This window comes from Podarcis pityusensis, assembly GCF_964106645.2.
Source record: "Podarcis pityusensis genome assembly, chromosome: 2".
Taxonomy (NCBI): domain Eukaryota; kingdom Metazoa; phylum Chordata; class Lepidosauria; order Squamata; family Lacertidae; genus Podarcis; species Podarcis pityusensis.
This window is the reverse complement of record NC_138029.1, coordinates 78,882,975-78,899,193: the sequence shown is the minus strand read 5'-3', so window position 1 is coordinate 78,899,193 and position 16,219 is coordinate 78,882,975. Positions and strand designations below refer to the sequence as shown.

At 40.9% G+C, this 16,219-nt stretch overlaps 1 protein-coding gene across 3 annotated transcripts in view; it reads left to right on the top strand.

Annotated features, from left to right (window-relative positions):
- The window catches only part of VGLL4 (vestigial like family member 4), a 93,524-nt gene that overhangs the window by 69,041 nt on the left and 8,264 nt on the right, over positions 1 to 16,219 (top strand). For 2 of the 3 annotated variants that reach the window (XM_080994235.1, XM_080994234.1), the window contains one exon: positions 13,768 to 13,990. In XM_080994235.1, coding sequence (XP_080850361.1) covers positions 13,768 to 13,990 — 223 coding nt within the window. Of the gene's footprint in view, positions 1 to 2,256; positions 2,367 to 13,767; positions 13,991 to 16,219 lie in introns of those variants that run through there. The other variant, XM_080994236.1, reaches the window with a different exon arrangement.

Sequence of the window (16,219 nt, the reverse complement as noted above, 5' to 3'; positions counted from 1 at the left end):
TAACACAAACCAGCATTCTCATTCGGTGGAAGGAGGAAAGAAGGGAAGCAGGAGTGATCAGCCCTGATCCTTGTTCTGATTTAAGTCCATCAATAAATGCAGTCAACACTGAGCACTCTTTCACTCAGGGCAGCCTGATGGACAAATCTGCATGTCTGATTTATGGATTGATTTACTGGTTAATTAGTTTGATTAGGTTAGCTCTCTTTTCATTTTGTTTTTAGTATTGTGAATAGAAATATATTGCTGTGGTCCAGGTTCTTATCTCAACTTTTGAGATTTGACTGCTTCAGGGGTAGCCAAAGTGGTGCCTTTGGACTCGAGTTCCAATCGACTCTGACCCATTGGCTGTGATCGCAGGGGCTGATGGGAAGTGACAACCACATTGACTACCCCTGGACTGTGTGAGAGCCCTCACTGGCTCTTAGCCATCTTGAAAATGAGTGTGGAGACTGAGTTAGGTTTTTTCTTGAAAGGAATCTCAAGGTGCACACTAACTTCCATCCTTCAATGGAGATAGTTTACTGCCTTGCCTTTTGCAGTTTTCCTTTGAAAATGTGGTGGTCAAGCTAGTATTTGAACTTGATATAATAATCCACGGAATGTGCCTTTTAACATGCATACCAAAATTCATTCCACTGCACAAATGCTCAAATAGACTAATTGCATTGCATAAGAACATAAGAAAAGCCTATTGGGTCAGGCCAATGGTCCATTTAGTTCAGCATCCTGTTCTTACACTGGCCAACCAGATACAGGTTTCCCGCAGGCGAGCAGGATTTGAGCACAAGAACACTCTCCCCTCCTGTGATTCCTAGCAACTTGTATTCAGAAGAGTTACTGCTGCCAACTGTAGAGGCAGAGCACATCCATCATGGCCCTTTAAAGCCATCCAGGTTGGTGGCCATCACTGTCTCCTGTGGCTTGAAGAAGTACTTTCTTTTATCTGTCCAGAATCTTCCAACATTCACCTTCTTCATTGGATGAAGGCAGCCAAATGTAGATATGGAGCGCTGAATAGCCCAATGGTTTGATCAAGGGCTGCATTTGGGATGCGTAAACTGTCTTGGCAAGCAACGGAAGCGAACATTTACAAAGCCAAACCTGCCTGGGTTGACCCCCAAAAGGGCCACATGGAGGTTGTTGTAGGCAGAGTGCCAGCTTGCTGCTTTCGTTGCTGTGCCACGTCGTCTTCCTTCTTTGGCGATCGCTTGTAGCCGAGTAAGATTGTCTTCCATGAACACGGTTTTAACAGTGTGTCCGTAAATGACTGTGGAGGCCAATGATGGATCCGCACCTCCTACAATGAGGACATAGGTTTTGGGGCAGGAGTTGATCACGGTGAGGATTTGCCAAACGTGCCTTCCTCTCAGTTTGTTTCTCCCTTTCATCCTAAATCTGTGCTTCCTCAAAGTCCATGACGCCTTTGGTAAAGGATGTTCTCCAGTTGGAGCACTCTCAGGCCAATGAATCCCAGTTGTCGGTGTTTATCCCTCATTTTTTAAGATTAGTCTTGAGGGCATCTTTAAACCTCTTTTTTTTGTCCACCAGCATTATGCTCACCATTCTTAAGTTGGGAATAGAGTGGTTGCTTTGGAAGACTATAATCAGACATGACCAAGTTGATGTTGAAGAATCATTGCTTTGACACTGGTGATCTTTGCTTCTTCCAGTACACCGACATTTGTTTGCCTGCCCCTTCCCAAGTGATATGTAAAATTCTCTGGAGACACCATGTAAAGTACAGTGCAGTCCTCTAGTTGCACTGATGACTGGTGCAGTGGGGAAGTACTAGCTTTAGTACATATTTTGTGTCTTTCTTTTGTATTTTTATGTTGTGAACTGCCTTGTGATCCTCGGATGAAGGGCAGCTAAATAAATAAATAAATAAATAAATAAATAAATAAATAAGGCTTATTCTTCCCAGGTGTTGGTGCTTAGGGAACTTTAAGCCTACTTTGGTTCCCCTATGGTTTTGCTTTCTTCTCTCCTCTTCCACCCCCCCTTTTCTTTTGATCTTTTAGCCACCAGCTAACCTGTCTCCATGGGGGAGACCCAAAGCACAGTTCCCCCTCCCCTTTTTGGTGGAGACAAGGGGGAGAAACTCACTTCCGCAAGCATGAAAACCTTGCTCTGGAAGAGAAGGTAGGTTTCCCCAGAGATGGTGTTCAACAAGTGCAGCAGAAATCCATCCTTGTTGCTTTTGAGTACAGCTTATCCTGGAGGGAAAAACTCTTATTTTGAAATGACTTCTGCCTGCTGAGCTTTTTATGCAGGGAAGGGCCTGCCAAGTTTGTGAGGCCCAAGGCTTTCTTGTGGGAGGACGCAGGGCTGTCTTCATGCTCTTTGGCAATGATTAAAGTGAGGTTAGTACAAAAAGGGGGGGAGGGAGAGCTTTCATTTTATTCCCTGATCCTTGCTTTTTCATACCAGATGGCAGTGCCATATTTTCAGCTGTAATTAATTTAAACTAAGTGCTGAACAGAGAAGTAGAAGAGTGGATCAGTAGCTCTCTTTTGGAGAGGGAGCAGTGATTTTCTTCCCAATTATACATCAGATTCATGTTGCTAACACCTTTAGTCACCCTCCTTAGCTCGTGAAGAAACGAGGAGCTCAGTGACTGTAACTATTGCTAAACAGTGAATCTCATGCTGTTAGACTTCAGTGTACGCAAAGGTGTTATTTTTCTAATTGGGACAAGGCAGGCTCAGGTGGCAATGAAATGTTATTGTCATGTGACAGCCTGCAAAATGTAACTGTGCATTTTTGAAGTCAGGGTACGAGGAGTTGTGTGGTCGTCTCTTGAGCCATTCACCTTTTCCTACACACAGGTTAATCTTTATTATGTTTTAAATGTGGTTGCAAATGTTTTCCTATCCTCAGTTGTGAATATGGATTAAGCACCTATTGCACGTGGTTGTCCAATCCCTGCTCCCAAACCACACATCAAATATCAATGTGCACATGGTTTCCCAAATTTGGAGAGGAGAGACTGGGGTCAGTTCCTTCAGTGCATGATATAGATTGACAGGATTTCATCCTGTGACGGGTGGGTTGGTGCAAAGGTAGGTGCAAGCATGTTTTAGTTTAATGTTTTTCATTAAAGAAAATTGCAAGAAATTTAAAAAAGTAAGTGGGTGAAGTTTCTGATTTCATTTATTCAACCTCTTCCTTTAGATTTTTGCAGGACAGTTCTATTATTAGTCACTTAAGTGCATAAAAAATACCACAAAACATATATATAAGGGACAGCAGAAACTGAGCTGTCTTTATAGATTTTCTGCTTTGCTTTCACACTATATGAGTTTTATGTAGCAGAATGTAAAAGAATTAAAGTATAAGCTGTTTTGTAAACAAAAAATGAATGTATGCTTTAAACTTTACATGGTTAGTTATGCTATATACATTCAAGCATTGCATGACTACAGTTACTTTGCCTGTGTGGCTGTGCACCAAATTATATACAGAGCTGAATTCTATTTACCATTTTTTTCATCAGTTCAGCAGGCAGCTGACTGATACAGGGAGTTATATGTGATTAATAACCTCAGGAGGTAGGCAACATGTGACCTGAGTTTGACTTTTATGTAGCTTGTGAGCTCTTGCTCAAACTCCTGAGAACTCCAAACTTTTTTTTCTATAAAAAAAATACAGATTCAGATTGGGCTAGAGACCCCTAAATCACAAGTGATTATTGTGGATGGTTCCCCAGTGCTTGTTCGTCTCTGTATTTGGGTGGGGAATGGAGAACCACTAGCCCAGGTTGCAAACACTTCCAAGGCTGCCACTTGAATAAAGTATTGGCGGGGGGGACAATTAAGCCCCACCCACATAATTGATCACAAGACATCACACACACACACACACACACACACACACACCATTTGAATGGCAATACTAATCAATTTTTTGGGGACGGCCCCCAAATATTTTAGTGGGGGCAAAGGGACCTTGACCCCTCCAAGCTGCCTCCTGTGAACACTTCACGGAACATCATAGCATCTAGAAGATCTTCCATTTTGTAGCCTTCTGAATTCAAAGTTGACACTTTTCCTTTATTTTTTTTAAGGGAAGCAAATACTGTGAAACAGCTACCCAACTATTGGAACCCAACAGAAGTGTCTTAGTCCTGTCTGTGGCTTTTGGTTCCAGATCACCTAGAGTTCAGTTGTTTGTTTATATAGTATCATAAATGTGCTTGGCAATATTACTATATTGTGCAGCATTGATTTTGCTGACTGGCAGCAGCTCTCCAGAGTATTGAGCTGGGTCCCCTCCCAGCCCTACCCAGATGTGCTGAGGTTTGAACCTGGGACCCTACTGCAATGCAACACATAGGCTCTTCCACTGAGCTGCAGCCCTGTCTCAATCAGGTGATTACTTTTATGTTATAATCTCATTAAGCCTGGTGTGGGAACATTATACTGTTCTGAGAGAGAGCTGCCTTACTGCATATGGAAATTTACATCTCTGTTTGCGTATATCTATGTGGATTAGTAGTAGCATTTTCTGGAAAACGGTACGTAATAAAACAATGGAAATCCATGGATATCCTGCATGTGTTCTGGGGCTTAGCCTTGATTCGAATAATTTAGCCCTGAATTTGCAAGTATGTCTTTGGCAACTGCTATGAGATAGATGATAGATAGATAGATAGATGGGTAGATAGATAGACAGATTTGGCTATAGGTTGCATGTAGGTGTGTAAGTGACCAAATCACAATTTCACCCTAAATTTGAATATATGCAAACAGCAAGAGCTTTTCTGCCCTTTGCTAATAAAAGGTCCCGTTTGCTGATATCATTCCCTTCCAGTTACCTAGGGCAGAGGTTTTCAACCTTTTTGAGTCCACGGCTCCCTTTACCAACTGCATTCTTTCTGCATGGGCACCCCTGTGGGGCTCAGGAGCCCAGTTATGTCACCCCTTGCCTGCAGAGCTGGCAGCCTCTCACCCTTTTTTGAACACCCTCCCTTGTGGAGTGTTCCCTCAGCCTCCTCTCCTCTCGGCTCTCCCCTCTCGGGAGTTCTCCAGGTAGCTGTTGCAGCTACCCCTGGTTTCTGCACTGCCTCAGCTCCTGACAACCAGCACCTCGTGGCCAGCCCCAGAAGAACCATTTGCCTGGGGAGCTTGTAGCCAGGGCTGCTGCAACAAACATCTGTGCAAGCCTTTGGGAGGCAGAGACATGAGAGGGCATCAGAGGAGGGAGGGAAGGAAAGAGGGACAGCGGCCAGTGCTGTCTGTGGCACCCCTAACCACCATTCAATGCACCTCAGGGTGCCATGGCACACTGGTTGAACACCACTGACCTGGTGCTCTGTTCTTTACTAATTTATATTGATTTTTCACAACTTTTAGCTTCCTCTGATAAAGATGCAGTGTTGTTGAGGAATGTATCTTGTGCTACCTTAAAGACTAACAATTGTGGCATAATCTTTTGTGGACCACAGTCCATTTCATAAGGAGACGAAGATCTCTAAGGAAAGGCACTTTTAGAGAAAACTGGTATGTTTTACTACATACATTAATATTTATTGTATTTTCTGCTGAATACATATTTGACATTATGATGAGGACTTACAACCTGAATGGAAAATGGCATTAGAATGGAGTTAATATTTCTTAATGTCACTTTGTTGTACAGTTCTCTGGGGAGGGGAAAGTGGCAACTGTTTTGTTTTGGATCTGTATATTTTAAGAAAGATATAGAGAAAGAAAGAAAAGAAATATCTCCAGCCAGCTCCATGTTTATATTGTAAGGAAGAAATTGGAATGGTGAAGGGGTGGAGCTTCCTAATTTTTATTCACTCATTTTTGCAAAAGGGAAGGGCTTGCTATCTCTTGTTTGTTGTTCTCTTCTTATGTTACGTGTATACTGATACAGATCACCCATTATGGACTTACCTTCTGATATTGAGGCAAAACAGTGATATGTGTATATTTGCTAACTTACACATAGCAATTTTCTATTACCTGGATGTGTTCATTATCAGAGTGTTAATTCTTCGGTGTTCTGTTAATATTGACTGTTTTCAGTCACTATGATAGCAAATAATTTTACATGTGCTGGAAGAATGAAGCAGAAAATACTAACTGAAAGCGGTGCTTGGCATTTGGATGCAACTTTCCAGAACAACATCTGGAGATCTACTGTTTCTCCAGCCTAGCATATATAGGTCCTTTACCTTTACCTTTATATAGTTTGCAAAAAAAGGTTGTTTGTGTTCAATGTAATCCCACATTCAGTGCAAAGCGCCACTGTATGGCATGCAGAGTTGTGCCGTAGGCATGAAGAAAACTCCCAAAGCTTTCAATATTTGAGTTCCCTGATTATTCTAAGCAATTAAAGATGCCCTTTAACCTGTGCAAATAACGCCACAAAAGTGCGTAGCCTGCATGAGTGTCCTGAAAGGGAAGGGGAACCCAGCCAAGTCTCTTAATTTACAATTCTTTTTCAGGATAGGATACCACAAGAGTGGCTATTTACAAGCTGGATTTTAAGCCTTACAGAATATGTTGCTCAACAGGGTATATTTTCATTTTACATCAGCTGTCAGGATGTGAAGTTAAAGAAAGTAAAAAGCAAATACGGTGGTACCTCCGGTTAAGAAATTAATTCATTCTGGAGGTCTGTTCTTAACCTGAAGCACCACTTTAGCTAATGGGGCCTCATGTTGCTGCTGTTCCGCCGGAGCACGATTTCTGTTCTCATCCTGAAGCAAAGTTCTTAACCCGAGGTAATATTTCTGGGTTAGCGGAGTCTGTAACCTGAAGCGTATGTAACCTGAAGTGTATGTAACCCGAGGTACCACTGTACGCATAATATGGTTCCTTATTTCTGGAGATTTTTGGACTTTCATCAGTCAATTCACACATAAAGTTATGTTTCAAACTGCTAACTGGGTGGCCTCTTTCAGGTTAATTATGCTTGTACATAAATAATTTATTTATTTTTTGTTGTTGGTTTGAACTGCATTAGGAATACACAGAAAAAGTTAAAATTAATATTTGAGCTTAAGCAGGGCAGCAAAAAGCTGCCAGTTGCTTTTGGGATTACAAAATAAATAAACAAATCTCCATCTACATGGGAATGCCCCCCCCCCCCGATACTGGGCATTGCTTATTAGTCTGAACTAATAAATGTGTGTATGAGACACAGATATGACTGATTTCTGCAAAAAATGGGCTTTTGTCTATCAAGTTGGTGTGCGTGCAGAAGATGTAAATTCATATGTGCTATTTTCTTTGTCACAGTAGTTACTTTTAATTCTATTTTATTTATCTTTGGGTGGTATCTAGCAAAGGTTACCTGTTAGTATAAATACTTCCATCTGTGCAATGGGACTCTTTGCCCTCTAAATCTGCTCTGAAGGGTTGGGGAACACCCAGAACAGATTTAGCAGAGGGATCAAAGAGATTCAAACTTGGTTGCACAGGTGGAAATTCTTCCACTAATGTCTTCATTAGATGCAACCCTATTTTTCTATTACATAAGTATGACAAATTAAAAAGGGAACAAAATAACTTAGAGATTTTTAAACAGGCTATTTAGTACCTCCAGCGCTGAGAGCCTTCTGGCGGTTCCTTCACTGCAAGAAGCGAAGTTACAGTAAACCAGGCAGAGGGCCTTCTTGGTGGTGGCGCCCACCCTGGTGAACGCCCTCCCATCAGATATCAAGGAAATAAACAACTATCTGACTTTTAGAAGACATCTGAGGGCAGCCCTGTTTAGGGAAGTTTTTAATGTTTGATGTTCTATTGTATTTTTAATATTTTGTTGGAAGCCGCCCAGAGTGACTGGGGAAACCCAGCCAGATGGGCAGGGTATAAATAATGATGATTAGTAGTAGTAGTAGTATTAAAATAGTAAGCAGTTTATAAATGCTTTTAAATTAAACAAATAAAATAGTTTTGCAAGTGGGATATGCTAAGCCTGGATTACCATTGTAAAAATAGTTTAAGACATATTAGATAGTGGTTACATATCGAGTTAAATTATCACTGCATTAATTGGTAACAGGATTATTCATTTCCTTATCCAGTGTTTTAATAATATGTTAGAAAGGAGTAGTAGTATAAAATGGCTGCTTTTGAAAGCTGTTTAGGGTTCTGGACAAGGTCAGCTAGGAGGTCTTTCAGTTGGCTTTAAGTGGACAAATGCAACTATTTCTGGCTCCTTTTCTGTATTTTACATATTTATGCTAGTTGGCTTCACTCCTGACTCTTTAAGAATTTTGACCATTAAACTTGCACTGGACTGAAACTCAAGCTAGGAAAGCTCATTTTGTCTGGCAGGCTGGGATGTTCAACACTTGACCCAGGGAAACTATCATTTAATTGATTGTTGAATTCAGGTTTCTGGCTGGCATGTGAAAATTCTGGGTGCCTTTATTGAGCAGTATACTTACCCTGAGGCCAAATATGAAAGCTATCCACCTGCTTCTCTCTTCATAAACATGACTAAATGGGCAAAAAAGTAGACCTTTTCCCAGCCAAAGTACTTGCCAAAAGTTCTTTTTGGCAATGCTTTAGACACATAGTACACCCTTGAAATGGCACATCTTTGTGTGCAAAGTTGGGCGAGAAAGAACAAATAGGTTGTATTGTTTTTAATACTGTATGTGGAACAGCTGGGCCTGGTTGGAACAGAATAAAGGTCACTTTCCTTACTAAATCTCTCCCCCCCCCCCCCATTTATTAGTTTCCAGAAGACTAAATGAAGTATACAAAGTGAATTGACAATGTATCCTGCAGAGATAGAGATAGAATTATTAGCTACTGAATATGAGGAAACAGTGAAGTTGGGATCTGAGGCACAGGGTCTGAAGAATAAGGAAATATTTGTTGGAAATTTTAAAGAAAGGGTAATAGATATGTTTAGAGAGTATTCGAAGTGTAGGCCACATCCGCATTTTGAAATTAAGTCTTGACATGCAATGTCAGTGACGTGGTATACTCCTGAGGGTTGGCAGAATGGACTGCACCACTTTGAGTAGCAACATTTCATACATAGTCACATGTAACTTACGCTGGATTGGGCCACGGTGTGCTTGCAGTTTAACAGACTTTTATCAGAAAGCATCAGAAACTAGTGCAGATTTGCTGATAGCTGCTCACCTAGGCATGTCTGAAGAAGTATTTTTTTTATTCGTTCGCATGTATCAGAAATAATGCATAATAAACCATCAAATTCAAGCAGTATGGAATAGTTGAGATCTACTTTAAAAGGTCTGGGAGAATAAAAACATCTCTGCCTGGCACTGAAGGGGTAATGCAGGTGCCAGGTGATTTTCCTGGGAAATAATTCCAAAGATGTCTCCACTTGTCACCCTCATCATTACAAAGGTAGTGAGGACCCTTGGAGAAGAGATTCTGCAGTGGACCTCATTGGGTGGGTGGATGGTTACGATGTCGGGAGACCACCAGACAGTCAGACTTCCCCCAAAAAGTTGTGTTTTTCTTTCTTTTTGATTTCGGCTATTGGACGAAATTTCGGCTATTCAGCATATACCATATGCATGTTTCGTCAGAAGTAAACCCTGCTGTGTTCAGTTAGGCTGTCTCTAGTACAGTGGCACCTCAGGTTATAGACGCTTCAGGTTACAGACTCTGCTAACTCAGAAATAGTACCTCGGGTTAAGAACTTTGCTTCAGGATGAGAACAGAAGTCGCACGGCAGCAGCATGGCAGTGGGAGCCCCATTAGCTAAAGTGGTACCTCAGGTTAAGAACAGTTTCAGGTTAAGAACGGACCTCCCGAACGAATTAGGTTCTTAACCCGAGGTACCACTGTAAGTGTGTTTAGGAATGCATCCCAAGTCACATAAACACTTTGGAAGAATGGGAAATTATTTTGTCGTTGTTGTCGTCCCCCTCAATATTTGGCAGCCAGTATTGCCAAGTGTAAAATGGCATCAGTTAACTTTCATGGTGCATATCTTAAAATCAGGCCAACTTTCTGCTAAAAAGACTCTGTACGATTTTAGCTTTTTGTCAGAAATGCTTTTGGCTTCTCCTCTGTTAAGAGCTGTGCACTGGAAGTGAGCGTAAGAGAACAGTCCCCCCTTTCTGGGCCTCTCTCTTGCTCTATCTTTCTCCCTTTTTCCTTAAACAGTTGGCAAAGTTAGTCATTTCTCCAGGATGGGTGTGAATTACCCATTTGCTCTGTTCCAGTAAACTGAGTGGGCAGCATTAACAGTTCTACAACACAAGAATCGTTTAAGGACAATATGTGTCGTAACTACTCCTAGAACCATTTTTTAATGCATGGGCTTTGAATACATTGCTTTGAATTAGCAAGATAAAAAAATCTGTGCAGCAGTTTGGTTCTAGCAGTCAGGATGTGTGTGGTTTTGGTATGTCGTCCATCTGAGCACATGATGCTTGGGTAAGTGCTAGGAGCCTGGGTTATGATTCACTGGGGGAAATCATGGAAAACAATGTCTGCTTTAAAGATAAAAGGGAAGATAAAGGGGGAGAGGGGGGTGTTGTATAGTAACCAAGCACTTCAACATGATCTGTCCATACGTGAAAACAAACTTAAAGGTATAATTGCTATAGAAAGACTCAAATCAGGTACTATGTTCATACCTCGTTACGGAATTCATGCGGTCAGTAAAGCTGCACATTTTATTAGTAGTAGATGAGCCAAAAAGGTAAATAAATGCATGTATCAAAAGCCAACAGCAACAAAATAAAGTTCAATATATACTACCTTTATTTGATCAACTAATGGTCACAATTCACTGTGCACTTTTAAGTTACACAGGAACTCTCCTATAGCTAAATGTTTTTTTAGATAGATTAGATAGATAGATAGATAGATAGATAGATAGATAGATAGAGTTAGGGAAGAACGGTTTTAAGTTGCCAGCAGTTTTATCTCATTCTTGGTGGTAATGGAGGAAGTTTTTTTATACTTTAATTCAGCACAAACTATTATATTGTGTAAAGATCTCAGGTTATGCAGAACGGTGCTGTTGCCAACTAGCAGTGCATGGCAGCAAAATGTTTCTGCTTGGGCTGCTGTACATGTTCACATTTTCCAATAGGATGGATGCAGCTCATTATAAAATCACATACATCCCTAGGCTTAAGGAAGGTTGCAAGATATGTCTTCCTTTCCTTAAACAACTTACCTCTGTTGGCATACTTGCCTTTGCCTCTTTAACTGCATTCATTGCAACATCCTGTAGGTTGGGTTTTTGTTTTTACCTCCAATGTATCATGAAATTTAGAGTTGGAAGGGACTCCAAGGGTCATTTAATCCAACCCACTTCAGTATAGGAATCACAGGTAAAGAACCCCTTGCAGTTGGGAACAGCTCTGGAGGTGGCAGCCAGTGAGCTGATTGTGCAGGCCTGCATGTAAGTACCCAAGCAAAATGCAAGGCATCGGTAAGTTAGCCCCAAATGCCCTCACAAAGGACAAAGCTGCCATTTATAAAGGGAAGATCTCAAGTGGTGAAGGCTGCTCCCAACCCCTCCACATGATGTACACTCACAATGTCATGGAGACCTTGGTTTTCTTTGTATGTTTCAGAGAAGAGCAGGAATGAAAGCATGATTTGACATTTTAAATCCTTAACAACAACAACACACAGTAATTTTGATAACTGTTAATTATCGGTCTGTTTTACCCTGTTGAAGTCAGCAAATTATAAGGGACCCTTTTTTGTATAGCTAGCATTTATTTCAAGGAATTGCCTGTGTTTACAAAGATGGTGTGCCAAATGCACTAATATTTTGTAAACAAAACTTTTTTTTATTTAAGAGCAGTTACAACATGCAATTAGTATCTCACTGAAAAGCTCTATTTTTTTTTATAGTTTGAGCAGAACTGCTGAAATAAATTAACTGCAAAATGACTTCATAAGACTGGAGAAATAAACACAGTGTGTCCTTCTGTGGAAGTAGCTTTACTATATCCAGGTTTGGCAGTGGTAATATTCCATCATTGTTTTGTGACTGGGGAGTGAAATCCACTGTTCACAGCCCCATGCTGTGTTTTTCAGTTGCACGTTCAGTATTTTGCAAGTGTACACCTAAAAGTATGACAAGCAGGCATTTGAAAATGTGTCTGTTCTCTCTACCTGCATTTGTTGCTGTGGGAAGTAGTCCTGTGCTGATTGCTTTTTCCACAAGCACCCCTTTTTGTGCAGCATAATTTGGGTCCCAGATTGGTAACTAGGAATAATCTACTGGATGACAGATTTAGAAGAGAAAATGACAGAACACCATCCATTGTCCCCTGTAGTTCCCAGCCAAACTACTCAAATATATTATCAGTGATCAACAGCCCATCTTGGACAATAATATTTCTATCCCATAGGACTTCAGTTGTAGGTCTCTACTTGCTTGCCGATAGTTTCCCAACCTAAAACACCAGCAACACGTTTTTTGTGGGGGTTGATAAAATGAGTTGCCACCAGTATTCATATTTTGATAATAGTGCTGTGAGTGTCAGCACAAAATGGCTGCCCCGGGCCAATGAGTACCGTCACAAAAAGGCTTTGCCAGCAACAACAGACTACATAACAAAGGCACAAACATAGGGACCAGATCCTGCAAAAAAAATGAGATGCTAACTTTGTCCCCATATTATAGGACCTCTACAGCATCAGTGGTCTTTGTTGTCACCACTGTTGGCATCAGTGGTCTTTGTTGTCACCACTGTTGGCATCAGTGGTCTTTGTTGTCACCACTGTTGGCATCAGTGGTCTTTGTTGTCACCACTGTTGGCTTGTTAATTGGTCACAGTATTATTATTATTATTATTATTATTATTATTATTATTATTATTATTTTGCTTTTAAGTAACTGTTGCTAATCATTCCTTTGACATTTCATTTCCTTGACCTCACTTCCATACATTTAACCCCCCCCCAAAAAAAAAACACCTTTACCTTCCAGTTTAGGATTACACTTCATGCATTTGAGGAAGTAGACTGTGGTCCATGCAAGCTTATGCTAGAATTAATTTGTTAGTCTTTAAGGAGCAACAGGACTATAACACTGTTACTCCCAAGAAATGCACCCAGATCACCCTGTGCTCTGTTTTGACAGACACAGACCAGGGATGGGGCCTGGGAAAGCTGGATCTCCTTTTGCTAGTAGCTGGAAAATGTTGGAGAAGGAAGCCTCCACAGCTCTATTGTGTAGCAATTCCTTGTCTTCATTTCCAGCCCTATCTACTGCTCTCTCTCTGTGTGTGCACACCCATACTTTCTCACTTGCTTTGCTTGCCAGTGTGCATGCTGGATCACGCTGCCAAGGATTCCAATACTCAGTGAAAAATGCCACTGCTTTTAAGGGGCGATGGAAAACAGTAGATTTTAACAAAATGTTCTTTGTTATTAACAAAAACGTGAGTGACTAGAATCAAGTGAAGCGTGACATTTAATGCATTTTGATCACTATTTGTCAATAGTAAAACAGAACGTCTGTTCATAAAATGGGGGTGTAAAATGTGCGTTTTGATGAGGACGTTGACTGAGCAAGGTCAATTGATTATTATTTTTCTCTGCAGCTTGTCCAAACAGCTAACTGTGGTTAACAAGTAATCAGCCCCCTTTTTAAAAAAAAAACCAAACCAAACCAAAACTATTGTTCATGCCAAGTGTCAGTTCAGCTGTTGAATTTTGTGTGTGCGCTTGCTCACGTGCTTGAGTAAAGACAATGGATAAACGATAGCATGCTGAAATCTTTCTTCTTCACGAGTGAATTAAATGTGTCAGGCTTGAATAATGGCCTTGTCTGTTTTTCTCTTAGAATGAAGGCTGCCAATGGGGATTATCGAAAAGAGCACAGAGACAGAAGTCGCAGTCCAATAGAACGGGCTGCTGCACCAACAATGAGCCTTCACACCAACCACATATATGCCTCAATCCCAAGCTTACCTATGGATCAACCTCTAGCACTGACCAAAAACAGCATGGATGCTACCCGGTCTGTTAGCATCACTCCTACAATGACGTCAGTGGAACGGCAGCAGGTACACGCTGTTCTCCATGATTTCTCTCTCTCTCTGTGTGTATGTGTCTATGTATTTAACAACTACTTTTTTCTCAACTTGGTTGTGTTCCTTTGTCTTTGCCTACATTGTTGCCTAGTTCCTCTTCCTGTGAGCACATAAATGCAGATTAAAATGTCACAAATGTTTTGATGGTTGTAAGTCACCCTGACCATAAGGAGATTCAAGGGCAATTGAAACAACAGCAACATATCAATAAATTTCTGAGCGATCTGATTCAGCATGTCCCAATAAGTAATATAGATTGATAGCAAGTAGAAAATCATTCATACGTATTTCCTCCTGTCCAACTCTGTTGAAGTTAGAGGGCTGTCTTCCGACAGCAGAAGAGGCTCCCTGTTGCATTCCCTTCAGTCTTGGAGATCAAAAAAGGAGCAGGCAAAGTTGTTGCCCCTGCTGCCTCTGATCAGACAGGTCTCCTCAGGAGCTGGCTGAAAGCAACAGATCCTCGTTTGCAGGTGATTTGTATCTTTCAAAAGTGATAAGGAGATAAATACAGATTCTGGATTGCACCACTGCAAGTTTAAGGTGTGGAAATTCCACCATAGAAAGATCTCACATTCAAAAAAGTAAGAAACAACGACCTTCAAACCTCACACACGTGTGGTGGTGGACGTGGAGACAGAGTGTGTTAGCATTCTCTGCTCTATTGCAGCTTGCACTGCCTTTCAGCTCATAGAAAGGTCCTAGAAAGGTCTTTGCATATTTTACTTCAATGAGTTGGAAGATATGTTTATTGGAAGGAACCCTTTCCCCACATAATTTCAAACAACTTAAGAGCTCCCATCTACGTACAGTATTTGAATTAAAGTTTGCCAGTATTAGTTTCTTATGGATTATTAGGGAAAAAATCTTCAAAGGCTCTTAGATACTTATCTTCTATAGCAAGTTTTTAAGATCTGGCTATAACATGAGCCTTGGAAAATACCCATTGTTCTCTGGGAAGAAACTGTGAGAGGCATGTGATATGACCTTTTGGAGAAAAAGGTCTGGTATGACTTGCTGCTCTTTAACGTAGGGAGACAGAGATAACTGGAAGCCTGACCTTGACCCAGAATGCAAAAAGCTTTTGAACAGTGAGCAGTCTCTAGGCTATGTAGCAGATGTGTAGAGAGCCCCAGACACCATTTTTCCTTCCTTCTGCTGACTGAGAATTCTGCTTTCCCAGCCTCTACCTGGAGGTTATTATAACTCCCCCCTCTTGGACTTCCTATGTTAGTGTCAAGTAAGCAGGATAATTGGTGCAAGCACCAGCATTTTTCTCTGAAGGCCTGGATGGCTGTTTGTGCTTAAAAAAAATAAATAAATTATAGAGGGGCATTTTTTAATTCCTTTAGGAAAATTCCTACCGAATAAAGATAAAACAGTCTTGTTTATACTTCCTTTCCGTCAACTTAGTTTTGTGCCAAGCTGTTCTTCCCACAACGCTCCCCTCCTGTTTTACTCTTAGATACATGGAAAGAAGCACAATAGTTTATAAATCAAGTGGCATACTGGAAATTGCAACCTATGTGAACTAGGATGATAGCACAGATATGCTTGCTAATGTATTGAGATGATGCTCCTTGTTGATTTACTACAAGCATAATCACACAAGCATTCCTCTTGGAAATTTGGGAATTAAAAAAAAAAGTTTGGAGAACTTCTCATTCAGCATTCTTAAGTGTTTCTTTAACACTTTTATTTTTTATTTGGCACTTCATAGTTGCTCTGAAATCCTTATATGCTGTACGTATATATCTGGGATGTGATCTGTACTCTGCCCTGCAAGTGGTTGCGTTATCATTGGGTGTATTATTTTGTATAATCCATTCTACGAGCCCAGCTCTTGCTGTTCTGCATACACCACTGCCTCTCTGTAGCCGGTTCTGATGACAGACAAGGAAGGGAGAGGCTCCCATTGACGACATTAGGGCTCTTTGATAAGTCTTACTATTGTTTCTCAGCTTGGCAGCCAACTCTGCCACTCTAAAAGTACATTGGGAACTGTTTTTACTGGATTATACTTGGGAGGTTATGGCCAGATGGTTAGACGTTTTGTTGTATTTGGAACATGATTGAACTCTTGTCTGAAATTGGATGCTGCTTGCTGATATTATGCTAATCATGCTTTTTTTTTTAAGAGAGAGAAAAAGGTTAGCAAGCAGATCTTTTGCATTGCTTCCATTCATTTCAATGGTGTTGTCTGTA